This window comes from Dipteris shenzhenensis, chromosome 28 (genome assembly GCF_047967505.1).
Source record: "Dipteris shenzhenensis isolate YYH24624 ecotype China chromosome 28, Dip_SZ_1.0, whole genome shotgun sequence".
NCBI classification, from domain to species: domain Eukaryota; kingdom Viridiplantae; phylum Streptophyta; class Polypodiopsida; order Gleicheniales; family Dipteridaceae; genus Dipteris; species Dipteris shenzhenensis.
The window spans coordinates 40,448,232-40,467,399 of record NC_141623.1 but is presented as its reverse complement, the minus strand read 5'-3'; the positions used below and the strand labels follow the sequence as shown (position 1 = coordinate 40,467,399).

General features: G+C 43.1%; 1 protein-coding gene across 1 annotated transcript in view; it reads left to right on the top strand.

Annotated features, from left to right (window-relative positions):
• The window catches only part of LOC147883568 (arginase 1, mitochondrial-like), a 102,241-nt gene extending 84,233 nt beyond the window's left edge, over nucleotides 1-18,008 (top strand). The window contains exon 7 of the mRNA XM_087399414.1: nucleotides 17,370-18,008. Coding sequence (XP_087255540.1) covers nucleotides 17,370-17,630 — 261 coding nt within the window. The 3' untranslated portion in view covers nucleotides 17,631-18,008. The remainder of the gene's footprint in view (nucleotides 1-17,369) is intronic.
• The last annotated feature ends 1,160 nt before the right edge of the window (nucleotides 18,009-19,168 follow it).

Here is a 19,168-nt window from a genome sequence, read left to right as displayed (position 1 = left end):
ATGCAGATTTTTCAAAATTGGCCAACTCCTTATGGCCTCAACTTTTGCAGGATCCATCTTGACTCCATCCTTTGACACTATATGACCGAGAAAATGAATCTCATGCATAAAGAACTCACTTTTCTTGGTGTTTATTAATAACTTGTGTCTTTTCAACTCTTGAAACACAATAGTGAGATGTTTCCTGTGCTCTTGCTCATTTTTAGCAGGTACATTAGTCAAATCAAAAGGCATCACAAGGAACTCATATAAGCCAAATGAAGTGCGGAAGGCAGTCTTGTAGACATCTTCAGGCTGTATCCTTATCTGATGGTATCCACTTTAAGGTCAATATGACTGAACATTGAGGAACCTTCCAACCGATCCGATATATCATCAATGCGTGGAATTGGAAAACGGTTCTTAATTGTGACTTTATTCAAAGCCCTATAATCAATACACATTCTCCAACTGCCATCCTTCTTTTACACAAGCAACACAGGGGAACAGTAAGGAGAATTACTTGGCTGTATTCATTCCTTTTCCAGGAGTTCCTTCACTTGTGACCTTATCTCTTCCTGTTGTGCCTTACTGACACGATAGGGAGGTATATTAGGCGGTGAGCTTCCTGGAACTATATCAATTTGATGATCCTCAGGCCTCTTGGGAGGTAATTCTTGAGGAAGTGCATCTGAGAAACAATCCTGAAAATCTGAAATAAAAGCAGCCCTTTCTCTATCTAAAGCAGAAAGAGTAGAGCCTTCCTGAACTGGTTGGCTGTCCTCTTTGACAAAAATCAAGTACGCTGAAATATGACGCTTTATTACATTAGAAATACAAGAAGTTGAAACTATAGGGATGGATTGGATCCTGATATCCTTGGATATGCATCCTCAACTTGCCAATGATAGGAGTGATAGGTGTGTTGAGTTCAGGGTTGGCCATATCACACATGCCGGATGGCCCCATTTCCTCAAGCTTGATGCCAAGCCTTCCTACCATATCAGGAATTATGAAATTTGCCTTTGCCCCAGAATCAAAGAAAAACAAACAATTCTGATTTCTGATTTTTCCCCATGCTCTGCGCATCTCAGTCTTTTTCATTTCCTCTTCATCATGTGCATGTGGTAAACTCCCAATCACATCTGGAAGAAGTCCTGCGGAAGGTTAAGGCTTTTTGCCCTTCCAATCAGCTTGTTTATCACCATTCTTATCATCATCTGATGTGTCTCTTTTCTTGAATGGGCAATTATAAGAGCGGTGTCCCTCTCCTTTGCATATAAAACATTTGTTTTGCTCCATGAGTGACTTTTTCTCTTCATCAGATAACTTGGTACAAGGCTGTTTATTAGGCTGTCCACGCCTTTGACCAGCTTTGAATTGGGCTTTTCCTCCCTTTTGAAATGGTTGTTTGCCATAATTTTTATTTTCAGATTTGATGTCCTTATCCTGGTGTTTGGCAGCCCGTGCCCGTTTGTTGTCTTCTTTCTTGCTGTCCATAAAGCCCAAATTCTTCTCCTGCATCCATGCATATGCTGTCCTTGCATTCTCAATTAATTGAGTCATAGAACCCACCTTGGTTTTGATGCAATAAACACGTAGCTCACTAGGCAACCCACAACAGTACCTCTCTATTTGCTCTTTCAAAGAAACATGCTTGTAAGAGCTCAATGGCAGCAAAACATCCCAAAACCTCTTGGTGTAATCATCAAGATTCTTGCAAAGTTTGTATGACAAGTCATGCCAGTGTGAAAGTACTTCAACTTCAAAAGTTGGAGTAAGCCAAGTAGAAGAGAACACTTGCTTAAATTCCAGCCAAGTAGCAGGTGCATCTCCATGAAGCATAAGGTTGGTGTACCACTTAAGTGCATTGCCTTTCAAAAATGTGGCAACCTTCCTCATCTTGGGTGCTTCTGTAAACAAACCCCCAAGAAATGCAGCATCAAACTGTTGAAGGAATGTGAGGGCTTTGTACCTGTCTTGTACTCCATTATATGTAACCAAACTTGACGTGAGAACCACCATCCTTAAATTCTTTATATACATTTGATATTGGCTGTCCCAAAGATGGCTGTATATTTGCAGCATTCCCTTCACTAGGGAGAGCCATGCTTGGCTGAACATTAGGCATGGGAGCATATGATGTGGCTTGCATGCCTAGCTGCATTCCCACATTGTCATACATGGCTTGCTTTCTATGCCCAATTGGCGGTGAAATCAACATAGCATCAAAGATAGAATTTGTACCAAATTATTCAAGTTGCTGCCTCAAATATGGCTGAGGTGGTTGAGCCACATTTATGGACTGCACATTATTATTTTGAGGAGTAGAAGTACCCAAACCAAGGCCTTGTGCTGGCTGCTCATACTGTTGCACTGGCTGTACTTTTTGTACCTCTTTCTCAAGTGCTCTTTTGGGTGATTCCTCTCTCTTGGAAGTCACTTTCTGAGTCATTTTTGATGGCTGTCCCTCATGGGAAACTGATGCATGAGTGTGCGGTCCGCCATCAGAAGCTGATGCATGTGTGTACTCACTATTTCCGTGCTTGTGCTTTCTTGATTTCTTCTTCTTCTTGGCATTTGTTTGCACAATCTGAGCCAAATTTTGAGCCAGCTGAGTCAAAGCAGTCACTGCACTTGCAAGCTGTGCATTCAACATAGTAGCATCATCTGACTCATTGCTAGAACTAGTATCACCGTTGAGCTCAGTTGTAGCTTCATGTGTGGCCTGCTCAAAAGGCATTTGTTGTGCTCCCGGCAGCTGTACACTAGCTGGATTATTAAGGCTTTCCTGCCTTCTCCTTTGAGGAGTTGTGGAGCTCTCTTGCTCATGGGTACTCACCATGTTTATGGTTGTAATTTTCAGCTGTCAAAAAGTGCAGCAAAGATATCCTTCCACCAAACTACCGAGGCCCACCTCTTGAGAAAGAGTGTGTGGTGTCCCGGCAATGGAACCAATGAAACTGGCCTCTAATCACTCAGAGGGCAGTGGAACTAAACCTTTAATCACTTCAGCACTTATTTACAGCTCACAAAGCATATATCACAACCATTAACCATTGCATGATCACCATTTGGCAATTCCCATTCGTTCACAAACAAAACCACTGAAAAAGGGATGGAGGCTAGAATGCCCCTGCTCAACAGACATAGACAAGTGCACCCGATTGGCCCCAAGCACCGTGGCGCCCCTTTCGGTATTTCTTTATATTTCACAGTGAAATGATTACAAGTTGCATCTGGAAGACCTTCCCTGCAACTGAGTATGCAGCCCCAATTCACTAAGCCTTCGCAAGGCTTTCAAGCATAGAACACCATCACATAAGTGCACTTAACCCATAGGCTCAACCCAAAGGCATTCTCTTTTATGAGTGCAATTCCATTGGCTGTCCAGATGCAATCACACTGCACCCCAGCTGCACTCTCTTTGAGTGGTTTCCAGATGTGGTTTCCAGATGGCATTCACAAAGCTTTTCAAAGCTCCAAAATAAAATCAGCAAAGTACCCAACCAAAGAATGACTCATGTAGCACTGCTTGGGCACTTGTGAGCCAAGAAAGAGGCGGCACACGAGGCCAACCAATAGCTTATGGCAAAAAGAAATTGCAGTAGCAAAATCATAACTCACCAAGCCCTGAAAACTCGAACCAAGTCCTCGATCGCCAAGAGGACATAGTAGCCAATGCCCAATTGCATTCTCAGCCAAAGAGGAGTGCAAAGGCATGAAGAAAGAGCATTTACAAGAGCCGACCAGCAAGAATTCCACTGAAAAATGCGAAAAGAAGCACTTCTGTCGCGAAGAAGTGGGAGTTCTTGGGCTCAAAAGAAGCGTGCTTCAGAGAGGAATGCATTGAGAAGGTTTTGAAGAAGGTTTTGAAGAAGTTTCATCGCCGGAAAGTCCTCCAAAACTGAGAAAAACCAGTCAACCAGCGCGTGGGACCACTCGAAATTCAACAGAAAGCTGTAGCTTTGCAAGAGGAGAGGCCCAGGAGGCGGTAGAAGCAAAAAGGTCTTGAAAAAGCCACTTTTGCAAATTCGACCAGCAAAAGAAGTGCTCAGCTCTGCCCGTTCTACCAAACGCACGGAGGGAAAAGCATATCACTACGAAGGGGAGGCAGAGGGGAAGCCATCAGGCCAAACGGAATTCGAGGAATCAAACGGGTAAGGAGTTATGAAGAAAAACGGAATTTAGCTGAAGGAGGCTGAAAAACCAGTCCAAAATCTCAACAAAGGGAGAAGATGAGAGAGAAAACCACACATGTGAAGTTTAGAAGGCCCAGGAAAGTCCAGGAATGGCAAAGGAGGATGTAGAAGGTACGAGAGCCACCTGGAACTCTAGGGGGGCCACTGAAGGTACATGGCCCTCTAGGGTGCCCATTAAAAATACCACATCATCATTTCCCAACAACCACTCTTTTAATTCCTTGGAATGCCTTTGGGCCTAGGGATTAATTACGCTTATGTGCTAGGCACCATGCCGCGTTTAATTACACATTATTAAGCCCACGCTTGGACTTTTAAAACCAAAGTTGTCACGGTCTTGTAGTACATTAAAGTACTTAGAATTTCACGCCCCCGTGACAATAGGTCTGTACAGAGAGCCAAGAATATCATCCAGAGAACATGACTCACCCACATGTGTTGAGCGAATCCAAAGAGCCCGAGAAGAGTCTTGTCTCTTGTAAAATACCTGAGGCCTTGAAGGAGAGAGCCATGCTACTGAGCCCCAAGTCATGAAGAAAGGAGAACGCATAAAGGTGCTCAAAGTCTAGTGATTCCCTTCCAAATGATCCTCGCCTATCGGCACTTCCATAAGCAATGTTCAATAGAGTCTTCAAGAGATGGCAACGAAGATAAGTGGAATCTATCCCAAACCTCAACCTCCACTAGTTCACTGCAATCCCTCCATGAATAGAGAGCCAAAAGAAAAGAGTTTTTTTAATACTCTTGAGAGATTTCTAGATCCTCTTTTAAAAGGATTTCTGCAGATCAATGGAAATCTGAAAACTTTCCTAGCATTACTAACCACGTAGCGAAAGAAGGGGAGGCTCTTCTCTCGGTGCCGTGCATCGATCCATTTCCACTTCCTAGGTTCCCACTACAAGTACTTTATGTGCACACCCCATAAAGCTACAATCTTCATGATCACAAGGGAATGTGACATGGGTTAGGATATAAGTACCATCTTGACTCCAAAAAACATAACTATGACCCTGAAAAGCTGAAATGTAATATGTGAAAGAATATCATCCGTCGATCTAAACAGCTTGTCCCTAGAGTGGACATCAAAGAACAAGGCATCCCTGTAGTTGTTGAGATATCGAGCTCCACTCGTGATATGCCAGGGTGACCGTTGTGCATTTATGTCACCGACTTGTTAGCTGCAGATGCGGTTGGTACACCGCCCATGAATAATAGTTGGATGACAGCTATCTTTATGGACTCTAGTTAGTGGCTCAGTTAGTACGCCACCTAGGTTAGTTGAGTTTGGCTTGAGACCCACATATAGGGTTCATCTATTCCTTGTTGTAAGAGAGAGAGTTTTTTTGCTTTCACAACTAAGAAGAGGAAAACTATTTTTAGCCTCCACCTTTGTGTGTATTCCCCCATTGTGTATGTGAGAAAGCTGCAAGTGAGACTCCTTACCTCTCTCCCACTCACTGAGGATTGCCCTTGGCCAGCTTAGAGTCTCTTCGCATCAGCTCGAGATAGAGGCTGGTAGGATGCGACGCATGGAGGATGGACGGCGACCAGGCCGAGAGACCAGGATCTGCCCTTGTTGCACCATGGGAGAGGTGGAGTCAGAGGAGTACTTCATTTGCAGATGCCCGCTATATTATGAGCTTAGAGGTAGATTCCACTGTCTCTTCACGGATGGATTTGGACCTCTCTCACGAGTGATGGACTACGAGGATCAGCATTGCCTAGCTCTTTATGTCAGGGAGGCCACTATGCTTCGACGAGACTACCTCAGAGACCATCAGCACAGACCGGAGCGTGATAGAGCCCAGCCTGATAGAGCTCAGGCACACGCTATACCAGAGGACAGAGACCAGGAGGAGCACGAGGAGGTCAGAGCTCACACAGGACACATGCCTCCACCCTGTGGATGTACATATGAGATGGTTTGTAGACGCCGCAGGATCTTGTTACATAGGGGACGTACTCGTCGCTTCATCTCCAGACGATCCAGGATGATGGCAGCTTTTCGGAGGAGACTTACTCATGGAGATCTCGCCCCACCAGCCGCTCACCTCACCTTTGCTCAGATTTGTACTCTCATAGCAGGAGGCAGAGTCGATGGACAGGATTTCCAGTATTATTTTGGTTCTCAGACTCCGTGACACCTGGACTTGTATCTTTGCATTGTCATATTGTACTCATCCCCCCATTTTGCACCCAGGGGCGGTTTCCTTGCATCTAGTTTACTTTGTATTATATACAGATTTGACATTATGTACTTTCACTTGCATTGTATTGCGTAGCACTTAGATGATATTCGACGATGCCTCTTCTTTGTGGCACGTTGATTTTGTGCTATCTTGTATGCAGAGTTCTTGATGTCCCATGGGCCCATTTTGGCCTTTAGTGGACAATAATACACTTTCTTTCTTTCTTTCTTTCCCACTCTCTTCACATGGTATCAGAGCTCGGTTTGTGGTAAGGAGCTCAAGGAAGCAAACCAAGTTCGCAGTGTCTTGGTAAGAGAATTAGTGTTGCTTTCCTTTCTCGAGTTTGGGAGCAAAATCTCTGCAGGTAGCACAGCCGGAAAGTGCAAGAGTGCACTGTCTTAGATTGAGACGCCCTTCGCGGTGCGGCGAGAGGGTAGTATATGCTACGAGTTAGGGCAAAGCCCTGGGTGACATTGTTTTTCTGATTTGAGGCCGTTTGAGGCCCGTTTTGGTGGTGGAAGTTTTTCCGCACGCATTCTAAAAAGTGCCTTGTTTTAGTTGTGCGACCACTGTTCTGCAGGTCGGTGAAAAGTTGCCACAGAAATTGCATCGTATGCCTATGCTCAGAGATATTGGGAGTGACAATATTATTCTTATTGCTTGTTGATGCAAAATTGTCACTAGGAAGTGACTGTGTGGTCAAATACCACTTTTGTCAGTTTTGTAGATTTGCCTTGTGAAAATATTTTGCAGTGACAAAATATTTTGCAGTGTTCTGTAATGGCGTCTGACTCTCTTTCACAGATTGTCACTGAAAAGCTTGACAAGAACAACTTCCAAGCATGGAGGTTTAGCATGACGAATTTCTTTATGGGAAAAGGCTATTGGAAGTTCATTACAGGAAATGAAGAAGAACTAGTTCTTCCTAATGTTTCCAATCAACAAGAAATGCAGGCATTTAAAGGCTCGCATGAGAGAGCCAGGAAAGTTATGTACTGGCTGTCTATCAGTATTTCAGATTCTATGATTGTGCATATTCAGAATGCAAACACGCTAAAGGAGGCGTGGGATACTTTGGCAAAAATGTACAGCACAAATACGCAAACCAGAAAAATGCAGCTCAAGCAGGAGTTGCACAATGTGTAGAGAGAAAATATGAGCATCAATGACTACCACATAAAGGTGAAGAAGATTGCAGATGCACTTGCTTCCATTGGGTCGCCAGTGGAAGATGATGATTTAGTTTCTGTGACCTTGAATGGTCCAGGAAAGGATTGTGCACAGTTCCGGACATCCATTGCCGTCCGTGAAAATTTTTTGATTTTGAGGAGTTGATTGCTCTCCTAATTTCTGAAGAGCAGAGAAATGGTGGTGCATCTTCTTTAGGAGGAACTTCAAAAGAAACTGTCTTCTACACAAATGCTGGAAGAGGTAGAGGCAGAGGTAGAGCAGGCCGATCTGGAGGCCGTGGCAGAAATCAGAATATGCAGCAAATTCAAGAAAACCAGTCGTATGGAGGAGGACGTGGTAACCTTAGAGACCAGGGGCGCCAAAGAGGTCGTGGTGGATGGCAGAGAGGCCAAAATGCAAACAACAATGTTGAATGCTACTATTGTGGTAAAATGGGTCATATGGCTAAAGACTACTATAAAAAGCAGAATGACATTATGAATGGAAAATTGCAGCAAGGCAATTTTGCATCCCCTAGTAGACAGGGTGATGACAGAAATGAGCATTTGTTTATGGTGCAGCATATGACCAATTCTGTGACAAGTGCAGAAGAAAGTAGTGATGTGTGGTATGTTGACTCAGGTGCATTAAACCACATGACAGGTCATGCAGAATGGATGGAGGATGCAAGGAAAATGAAAAAACCAGGATTTGTGGAGATTGGTGATGATACTGTACATCCTATTGTGCAGATTGGTAAAATTCCTTTGTCTATGCAGGATGGGAAAAAGAAATACTTGTCTGATGTATTTCATGTTCCGAACATCACCAAGAATCTGGTTTTTGTTGGTCAAATGGTTGAGCAGGTCTTGCAGGTCAGATTTAATCCTCATGGATGCTTTGTTGAGGATATGAAAAATAAAGGTCGCTTGATCGCAAAAGGGAAGAAGAAGGGCAGGATGTTTACATTGGATGCGGACATGCCTGAATTAAGTGTAGCAATGTTTGCACATGGGGCCGGTGTAGTTGCAGATATTGATATCTGGTATAAACGCATTGGTCATGTTAATGTACATCGACTTAAATTAATGCAGGCCCAAAATATTGTTGCAGGATTGCCCAAGTTCAAGGTTGCAGAAATGCATAAGATATGTGAAGCTTGTTAATTTGAAAAACAGGCAAGGAAACCATTTCCTAGACATGTTCAAGAGAGTAAGAGGCCATTGGAATTAATCCACTCTGATGTGTGGACTACTAAAGCTGCATTTATTGAAGGCTGTCATTATTGTGTCACTTTTATTGATGACTACAGTAGAAAAGTTTGGGTGTATTTTATGAAAAAGAAAAGTGAAGTGCTTGGGCATTTCAAAGCTTTTAAAGCTATGGTTGAAAAAGAAACAGGCTTGCAAATAAAATGCCTAAGGGGAGATGGAGGGGGAGAGTACCTCTCAAATGAGTCTGCAAGGTTCTTGCAGGAGCATGGCATAAAGCAGCAATATTCATGCAGTCATACCCCACAGCAAAATGGACTTGCAGAAAGGAAAAACATGCATATTGGAGAGGTATCTCATGCCATGCTCAACGAAAAAGACCTGCCAGATTTTTATTGGGTTGAAGTAGTTGCTACAGCAGTCTACATAATGAACAGGACTCCCACTGCAGCAATACATGGCATGACACCAGAGGAGAGGTATACTGGTAGGAAACTAGATATTTCTTATTTGAAAGTTTTTGGTTGCATTGCCTATGTTCATGTGCCAGATGAGTTGAGATCAAAGTTGGATTCAAAAGCTCAGAAGTGCATCTTTATTGGTTATTCTCTACAGCAGAAAGGTTATAGATGCAATAACCCTTCTACTCGTAAGTTTACAGTAAGCAGAGATATTTTTGATGAAATGAAATGAGATCCTTCTTGCTCTGTTAATTGCCCAATGGAGGTGGTAATGAGTAGCTAGTATTCTTTGGGACAAACCTTGATCACTCAAGTGGGTTCCAGTATTTGCTTTGTGCTAGCAGAGATCTAAAGGGTATGTGAGCTGTGGATGTGGTAATCTGTTCTTCAGTAAAGAACCGTTTTTACGAAATCCATTTTGGGTAGCATTTAGCCTTCATGGTAAACTATGGGTGTGTTAGAATTATAGATATAATTCAGCAGTGACCAATGTAATTTAATAAGCTAGTTAGGGGTACTTTTCCCTCTTTAAGAGGTTTTTCCCCCTAACCGCAGTTAGTTCACTAACTATGGTTAGTGACTACTAAGGTTTTGTCACTAGGACAAACCTTATCTTTCACTCTTTCAGTTGTACTCTCACAGTCTTCATTGCAACTAAGCTTTCAAGCTTTCAGCTCTCAGCTCACTCTCTTGCTCTCTCTCCCCCCCAAATCTTACATTTGGTATCAGAGCAGGTTCAAGAGCTCCGTGCTCCCTGCTCCTTTCAGCTCCTGCTTTCTGCCTCCAGCTCGAGCCCAACATCTCCCTGCTCCATCTGCGTTGTCCGTACTGATCGTGATCGTCGGCCGTACCGCACGTGTGGTCGCCATCTGTACCATTTTTTCGTTAGTTCCGTACAGCCAGTCGAAGCTGCTTCGCGCGATCGTACAGCTGTAGCGCCAGTCTCGTCCGTACATCGTCGATCGTACGATCTACCGTCGTCGTACATCCTGCATTAGTGCCATACGTACATACGCATACTTGCTGTATCCTGCATGATTTCGTACCTGTCGTATGTGCTGTACCTGCTTGCACATGCAATCAGTTCGTAGTACCAGTCGTACCTGCAATCAGTTCGCCGTACAGCTGCTCTGTAAGGAACTCCCGTACAACGTATAGTTCCTGTAGCCAGTCCGCACACTTGCCGTACAAGGTCGTCCATACACAGCAGGGTGCTCATCCGTATAGCTTGATCGTACAATCGTACAGTTGTAAACGCTGTCATCCGTACAACCGTACCAGCAGGCCCGTACATAGATGCTCCTACATCAGTTGTTTTCTTTGCAGGGTCTTTTTCAACAAAGGATTCTTTGCAAGGGTCAATTTGTAGGTGTTGAATAAATTTGGGGCTGTACTTGGAGCAAACATTGCAGACAGATCTGCAGATTTGGTCTGAAATTTGGGGCTTGTAGTAAATTTGCCCCTTTCTGGTTGCAATTTCAAGCTCGAAATTTGGGGCTTTCAGTTTTGCAGTACAATTTCTTGAAGAAATTTGGGGATTTTGTGATTACACTGCAATTTCACAGTGAAATTTGGGGCTTTTGCAGACAGAGCTCAATTCTTGCAACATTTGGGGCTTTTGATCAATTTGCCCCTTTCTAGTTGCAATTTCGGGCCTATTTTGGGGCTTTTGTGTTGGAGGAGCAATTTTGGAGATTTCAGTTCATACTGCCTTTCTTGAAGTGTTTTGCAGCACTTTTGGTAGATTGTGGAGAGTTTTTTGATGCTTGGACAGATTTCTGACAGTGTAAGTGCAGAAATCTGAGTTGCATTTACAGCCAGTGCTTGGCTGTGTTTTTTGGGAGATGTGCATTTCATTGCCAGTAAGGGAATTCAGTCTTGTATCTGCAAAAATCTCTTTCTCAGATATGGCCCAGCAAAATCAGAATGATTTCCAGTTCGGTGGTCTTTCACAGGAAGACAAGTTGGATGGTACCAACCACTCCCTCTGGAGTTTTATGGTACGCAATATTCTGATTTCTTGCAATTTATGGGATTATGGCAGGTATGGGTCCTAATACCCCTCCCTAGTAAAGAGGTGGAAGAGGTCGTGCATAGGGTGCAGCTGCAGAACAAGTTGTTGGTGCAGCTATAGCCACTACTCCAGAGCAGAAGAGATGGGATTCACGGGATGCCTTAGCTTTGTCATGCATCTCTCTTTCAGTGAAAAGATTTATCATTCCGCATATCCGGTCATGTAAGACCTCGAAGGCAGCGTGGGATATCTTAGAAAGCATGTATGCAGCCTGGAATGATGCAAGGGTATCTTTCTTGAAAAGAGAGTTAAGTAATACACATATGGAAGAGGGTGACTCCATGTCAGTCCACCTCACAAAGCTACAGGATCTCAGAGAGCAATTATTGAACATAGATGAGATTATTCCTGATTCAGAGATGATTACCACCACTCTGAATTCTCTTCCTGAGTCTTATCTCAGCTTTCATACCTCGCTGAACTTATCATTGAGGGGGGGTGCAAATCCTCTCACCTTTCATGAATTGATGGGACTTTTGCTTCAGAAAGAGCAGACCAGGAAAAACTTGGCTTCACGTGCAGGTGAACAAGCTATGCTCTCAAAGTTCAAGTCAAAAACAAAGGGACAGGCAAAGACATCAGTAAATCAGCCTTCCAGTGGGTCAGGACAGCCTTCACAAAAGGCTAAAAATGATGCAAGTAAGCCCAAGAAGAAGGGTTTTTGTCATTACTGCAAAAAGCCAGGTCATCACATTGCAGAATGCAGGAAAAGGCTTGCAAAAGAGAAGAAAAACAGCTCCGGTATGGCTGTTTCAGATTCAGCTCCTTATGCATCTGACAGTGGGGATGCTGCAGCCAACTTTGTTGGACAGGATTATGCCTTTTTATCTTGCATTTCAGATTCTAGGCTGGCTGCTCCAGATGCTTGGGATAGTACAGCCACTTGTAATGATGATACATATGCCTTTTTGACTTGCAGTTATGACTCTTCTACGGATGCATCTGCTTTCAGTGTCAATGAAACACTGAATACTTGGTATTTTGACAGCGGTGCATCCAAGCATATCACTTCTAGGAAGTGTCTTTTTACTTCCTTGCATCCACCTCCCATTGGTAAGAAAGTCACTTGTGCCAACAACTCATCATATTCAGTACGTGGCACATGAGAAGTTGAGCTTACTGCCATTGATGGCTCAATTTTCAGACTTTCAGATGTCTTGTATGTGCCTGGTATCACAAAAAATCTCCTTTCAGAGTCCACTCTTAACAGGGTTGGATTTCAAGTCATCTTTGAGGATGACAAATGTGCTGTCCGAGACAGGGAAAATGATTATGCCTTGAGATTATCTGGTACTCTACTGCGTGGGCTTTTTCAGCTTGATCTTTTTGAGAAAAGAGCAGCCCATGCTCTTGCAGTTTCTACTCCTACTGCTGCCATGCAGAATGTAGAATTATGGCATGCCCGATATGGCCACATGCATTACAACAGCTTGATGACACTTCAGAAGCACTCTATGGTTGATGCATTGCCACCTCTTGAGATACCTCCTCCACATGCCTGTGAAGGGATTTTAGGCAAGATGCATAGATTCCCCTTCAAAAAGGATGGTTCAGTTAAAGCTGTCCGCAAATTACAGCTTATACACAGTGATGTCTGTGGTCCCATGAGGACTCCATCATTGAGTGGTCATCTCTACTTTGTTACTTTTATTGATGATTACTCCAATTTCACTTGGGTCTTTGGGCTGAAGCGCAAATCAGAAGTGTTCATGGTATTTAAACGCTTTTCAGCCATGGTTGAAAATGAAACTGGACTCAAGATACAGACATTGCGCACAGATAGAGGTGGGGAATACTTGTCTGCAGATTTTGATGCTTTTTTGAAAGGCAAGGGTATTGTGCATCAGCTCACAGTGAGGCTGACCCCTTAGCAAAATGGCAAAGCTGAGAGGAAAAATAGAACTCTTATGGAGATGGACACATGTATGCGGAAAAGCAAACACATGCCTCACAAATTCTGGCTTGAAGGTCTGATGTGTGCCAACTACATCTTAAATCGGGCTCCCACTAAGGATTTGAAAACAAAAACTCCCTATGAGGTCTGGAATGGGAGAAAGCCTTCAGTGGATCATTTCCGAGTCTTTGGATGCCTTGCATATGCTCATGTGCCAGTTGAATTTCGGCATAAGTTGTCAGATAAGACAATTAAGTGCATATTTGTTGGGTACAGTGCAGAAAGCAAGGGGTACCGTCTCTACAATCTTGCTACACGCAAGATCATTGTCAGTAGAGATGTGATATTTGCAGAAAATTCAGCTCATACTCAAGCTGAATTTCATATGCCTTCTTCTTCAGAGGATGTTTTTGAGGGGTTGCTACCCATTGCCTTGGGTTCCCCTGCTGATATTTCTGATGCAAATCAGAATTTACAGCCACCTCCCGATGCTCCAGTTCAGCCACAAGATGTCTTGCCACCTCCACAGGCAGTGGAACAGGTGGTGCAGCAAGAAATTGCTGACATACATGCAGCAAAAACAGTCCCGAAGTGGCTGTTACAGACTCTCAGGGAGAGTAAGATTGATGATCCATTACCTGGCAGGACTTGCAGTGCAGCAAGGCACATGGAAGGTGCTAATTCAGTGGAATCAGCATATGCAGGTACTCTTCTCGATGAGGAGGAGCGTGCAACATTCGAAGAAGCAAAGGACAATGTGCATTGGATGAATGCCATGCACGATGAGTTGCAGTCCATTAAGAAAAATCAGACTTGGGATGTTGTAGACTTGCCACCAGGTAAACATGCCATTGGCACACGATGGGTTTTCAAGGTGAAACGGAAGCCAGATGGCTCCATTGACAGATACAAGGCAAGGCTGGTTGCTAAAGGCTATGCTCAGAAAAAGGGCATAAATTATGAGGAGACTTTTGCTCCTACATCCCGGATGAGCACCATCCGATCTATTATTGCATTGGCTGCACATTTTGATTGGAATGTTCATCAGTTGGACATAAAAACAGCCTTCTTAAATGGAGACTTGTTGGAAGAGGTTTATGTCAAACAACCTCCAGGCTTTGAAATTACAGCAAATGCACTTTAGGTATGCAAGCTAAACAGGCCCCTCGTGCATGGTATGCCAAGATTCATGTCTTTTTGACCAGCAAGGGGCTGCACAATAGTCCTACTGAGAGCACCCTCTACATCAAGATGGATGGGGGGGACATTTTAGTCATCCTTCTTTATGTCGATGACTTACTGCTCACAGGGTCCAATGAAAATAATATTGCAGATTTCAAAGCTGATTTGCAGACCAACTTTGACATGTCAGATTTGGGACTGCTTCACTTTTATTTGGGGATCCAGTTCTCTCAAGAGAGACATGGCACTGTTATGTCTCAGTCCAAGTATGTGCAGAAACTCTTGGACAGATTTAACATGCATGATTGTAAGCCCATAGCCACTCCCATGGAGCTGGGGCTGAAACTCACAATGCATGATGCAGGAGAATTAGTTGTTGATGCCACACTTTACAGTCAGGCTGTTGGATGCCTCATATATCTCTGCAACACTAGACCTGATATTCAGTTTGCAGTATCTCAGGTGAGCAGGTATATGCACAGCCCAAAAACTATGCATTGGCAGGCACTTAAGCGCATATTCCGTTTTTTGCAGGGCACGAAGTCTTTTGGCTTGTTATTTCCCAGGGGGGGTGACTTGCAGATGCATGCCTACAGTGATTCAGATTGGGCTGTTGATTATGACACTAGGCAGTCCACTAGTGGAAATTGTTTCTTTTTGGGTAAATCTTGCATTTCCTGGCTGAGCAAGAAACAATCTACATTGGCTACCTCATCACGTGAAGCTGAGTACAGGGCAGCTTTCACAGCAACAGTTGAATGTGTCTGGCTGCGACGTCTATTTGCTGACCTTCATCTGTCATTTGAGGGTCCTCCAATTCTCATTGATAGTCAGAGTGCCATTGCAGCGGCAAAGAATCCAGTGTTTCATGCTCGCACGAAGCATATTGAGGTTCACTATCACTACGTCAGAGAGAAGTTGCATGCAGGAGAGATTAGTATGATCTTTGTGTCCACACATGACAACGTTGCAGATATTTCCACCAAAGCACTACCACGTGAAAAGTTTGAGGCATTTCGTAGTGTCCTGAACTTATATCCGTTTGGTGATTGATTAGCCTTGTACATGACATTGGCACTGCAGGGGGGTGTTAGAATTATAGATATAATTCAGCAGTGACCAATGTAATTTAATAAGCTAGTTAGGGGCACTTTTCCCTCTTTAAGAGGTTTTTCCCCCTAACCGCAGTTAGTTCACTAACTATGGTTAGTGACTACTAAGGTTTTGTCACTAGGACAAAACCTTATCTCTCACTCTTTCAGTTGTACTCTCACACTCTTGATTGCAACTAAGCTTTCAAGCTTTCAGCTCTCAGCTCACTCTCTTGCTCTCTCTCTCCCCCAAATCTTACAGGGTGTGCCATCCGATGCAAGCCATGTGCATTTGAGTGGATCCTACCCAATATTATGAGTAGGCTTTGTGTGTGGAATGGTTGAGGTATCGTGAATGAAAATCATATTAAACTAAGGGCAATCTTCCAACATCATGGCCCATAGATCTGAACCATTTTCATGTGCAAGGCTACCCATTTCGTGTCGACATCTTCAAAGGTAATTAAGTGGACTAGAGATGTGAGATTGATAATCATGGGAATTAAACTATATTTCCATGTGCATCTCTAAAAGCTCTCAGATGAGGCATGCAAGCTTCGAAAGACGCAGGAAATTTAGAGATGGCAGTGCAAACTTTGGTGCATGTATTTGTAGAAGTGTGAGGCTTGCTGCAAATGAGCCCACAGTAACATGAACATCTGCAGCCTTTCTATTTTATCCCACTTATCTCTAAGATTACGGCTTGTGTTGGACCTCCTCAGATGGCAGTAATTAAACCAAGGTATCAAAGGAGAGTGATTTCATCTTGGCATCCTGGAGGTCAATTGGAATCACTGTCGTTCAAGCTTAGCTAGGGAAGTCTTCTCTAAAGTGCAACAAATCTAGGCCCTATATCCCATGGCTTCCTGGATCTGAATTGAAGATCATGAACATGGTTCTTTAAGATTGACTTGATATTCTGTTCTGTCACACACACAAGGTTCTGAGATGTTGAAAAGTCTTTCAGGACTAGGATATCGGCACCATCTGCAAATAGCATTTGCCAATGCTTTGAAGCATTGATGACGTTGCAGCTACGCTGAGTAAATATTAAATTAATCATCCTAAGAGAATTTCAAGCTGTTACTCACTGTTAACAGACTCCATTTCCAGCCTCTCCAGTACCCTTTCTCTTCTATCACCTGCAATTTCCTCCTGCACTTCAAGCAGATTCCCGATTTTGCACCCCCCTAACTTTTGCAGTTACCCTGTATAGACAACCAGTTGAGTCCACGATCCCTAGCCCACACAGATCACTCTCTTTCGTGAATCCATGCTCTTGCCAAGGCAACCATCATTAAGGGCCAGAGGACAAGCAAGTTTTCATAGGAATTTGCAACCCTGGAACGCATTGCCAACTACTTTGAATCATCACGGAGCCTAATTTACATCACTGTTTCAGATTGCGGAAGGTTTAGCACAGTTTCATGGACTTCAAAAGCTTTCCAATGGTCCATGAGCTGCTCTTTTTCCACACCTCAACTTGAGAAGATCAGAAGACGGTAGTAAGCCAAGTAAAAACACTCAAGGATGTGTCAAAGGAGGTGACAGGAATTACAGGATTCAAACAAAGAGACCAATGAGCTTCAATCTTTACAGGTTTGGGGGACTAGAGAGAGAGATTACCACCTTTGGTGTCAGCTTACTCAAATTTGCTGAGAGTTTGGGCAAAACTTTCTGGGATTTCACCTTCAGCCATGCCATTTGATAACTACCATTTTCGGTTCTGAAGTTAGACATTGTTATACTATTACCGGGCTTTTTGAGATATATTTTTATCCTTACTCTTGCTGACAGAACTTGACCTTTCAGACTTGTATGGTTGGAATAAAGTTGGAATGTGTTGAAATGCTAGTTTAGATCCGTGTGCTATATATTTTGAAGCTGACCGACAGCCTTGTGGATCATTTGTGAAGGAGCTTGGGGTGGGAGCAAAGGGGGTGTACCTATCCATTGATGTCGATTGTCTCGACCCGGCTTTTGCACCAGGTGTGTCTCACATAGAGCCTGGTGGACTTACATTCCGAGATGTGATGAACATTCTACAGAATTTGAAAGGAGACATTGTGGGGGGTGATGTTGTTGAGTTCAACCCACAGCGTGATACGGTGGATGGAATGACTGCAATGGTAGCTGCAAAACTTGTTCGAGAACTAGCAGCCAAGCTGTCAAGATAATTACAGCTGAGCCTTCATTGAAAACCAATGCTCAGTAATGATGTATTAGAACAAGCTGCCCATTTTTTCTCAATTCTGGCAAGATGGGGGTGTTCAGTGGAGATCAATGCTCATCACTAAGAATTCTTATGAGCCAATATTTTCCAACTATCGGGTCAAAATACTAACTCAAAAATGTATTATTATTTGTGCTTTCTTCCATTTATATTCCAAAATGGATGACTACTTTAGCTGACAAAATATCACATTATAGTTGCATAGTGGAGTAAGAGAATCGAATGAGTTCTCTGGAGATGTAATGTTGTAGGAAAATTGTCCACATAGTAGGAAAACCTAGGTTGAAGTGTTCAGAGTTCATTTGTCAGGAAATTAATGCTACCCTTTTTCCCTTGTTTTATCAGACTTAACTTAATTTTGAACGTGAGGGGAGCAATATGCTGTCTTGAAAATTTGAGATATGACCTCTTTGGCTCTTTGTCAAAGCATGTTTTGTGAATGGTCAGCGCTAGTTTGATACCCACGTACAACCCGGAAGTTCTGTCATGGAGACATCCCCCACGGAATCACGTTTTCCCGTCATTTTTCCCACCATTAAAAAAATCTGGGGTTTCCCTTCCTCCATTCGGATAACAACCGGGTGATATCTGCCCCCAATCCGGAAAAATCATAGCTAATCACTGAGAATACTCACCAATCAGAACAGCCAAGTCTCTTGTAGCAACTGAGGGGGCGATATTAATGACACTTAAGTAGACTAGCGAATCGATTTGGGGGATAGGGAGGAGGTAGAGGGAAACACACAGTTTTTTTAGTAAGGGTTCGTGCTGCTCGTCATATTTTTCTAATTTAGTCTGTCTTGATTTGAATTCCTTATTAAGAAGACCAATTATGTCATTTTGTTTCAAGCAAACATCTCTACAAGCCTTATCAATATTAATATCCTTCTGGAAAATATATAAATTTGGCAATGCCATAAATGAGGGAAGACAGTACCTTACGAGTTTTTTTTAAAGCTCCCGCAAGTTGTTATCCAGTTTCATTTTGGATGGATAAATAATAATTTCTGCTTTTGTGGCTTCAAATGCTTGTTTAGAGTTTCAGCAAATTTGTGATTCTTTGAACCATCGGACATAAAAGTGGAAGTACAAGCAGAGAGTTGTCGACATTTTAAAGTTTCTTTAAGAAAAGTTTGTTTGAACTTAGATTGAAAGAAGCCCTGCATTGGACTTGAAAATGGAGGGCCTTCCAAATTGAATTTCAACTTCATTGATAGTCACCAGAAATTTTCCTAGATAAGCACCCTAGAAACACATTTTGAGGTCTCATTTTAGCAAAGGTGCACTATTGATCACAAGCACTATCATGCAATATGGTATTGACAAGCACTATCATGCAATGTGCATTATCACACCAGGGATTGATATAAACTTTATATTTTGCATCTCTCTCTCTCTCTCTCTCTCTCTCTCACACACACACACACACACACACACACACACACACACCAGGCAATGATCCACTAGGATGCCTACTAGGGC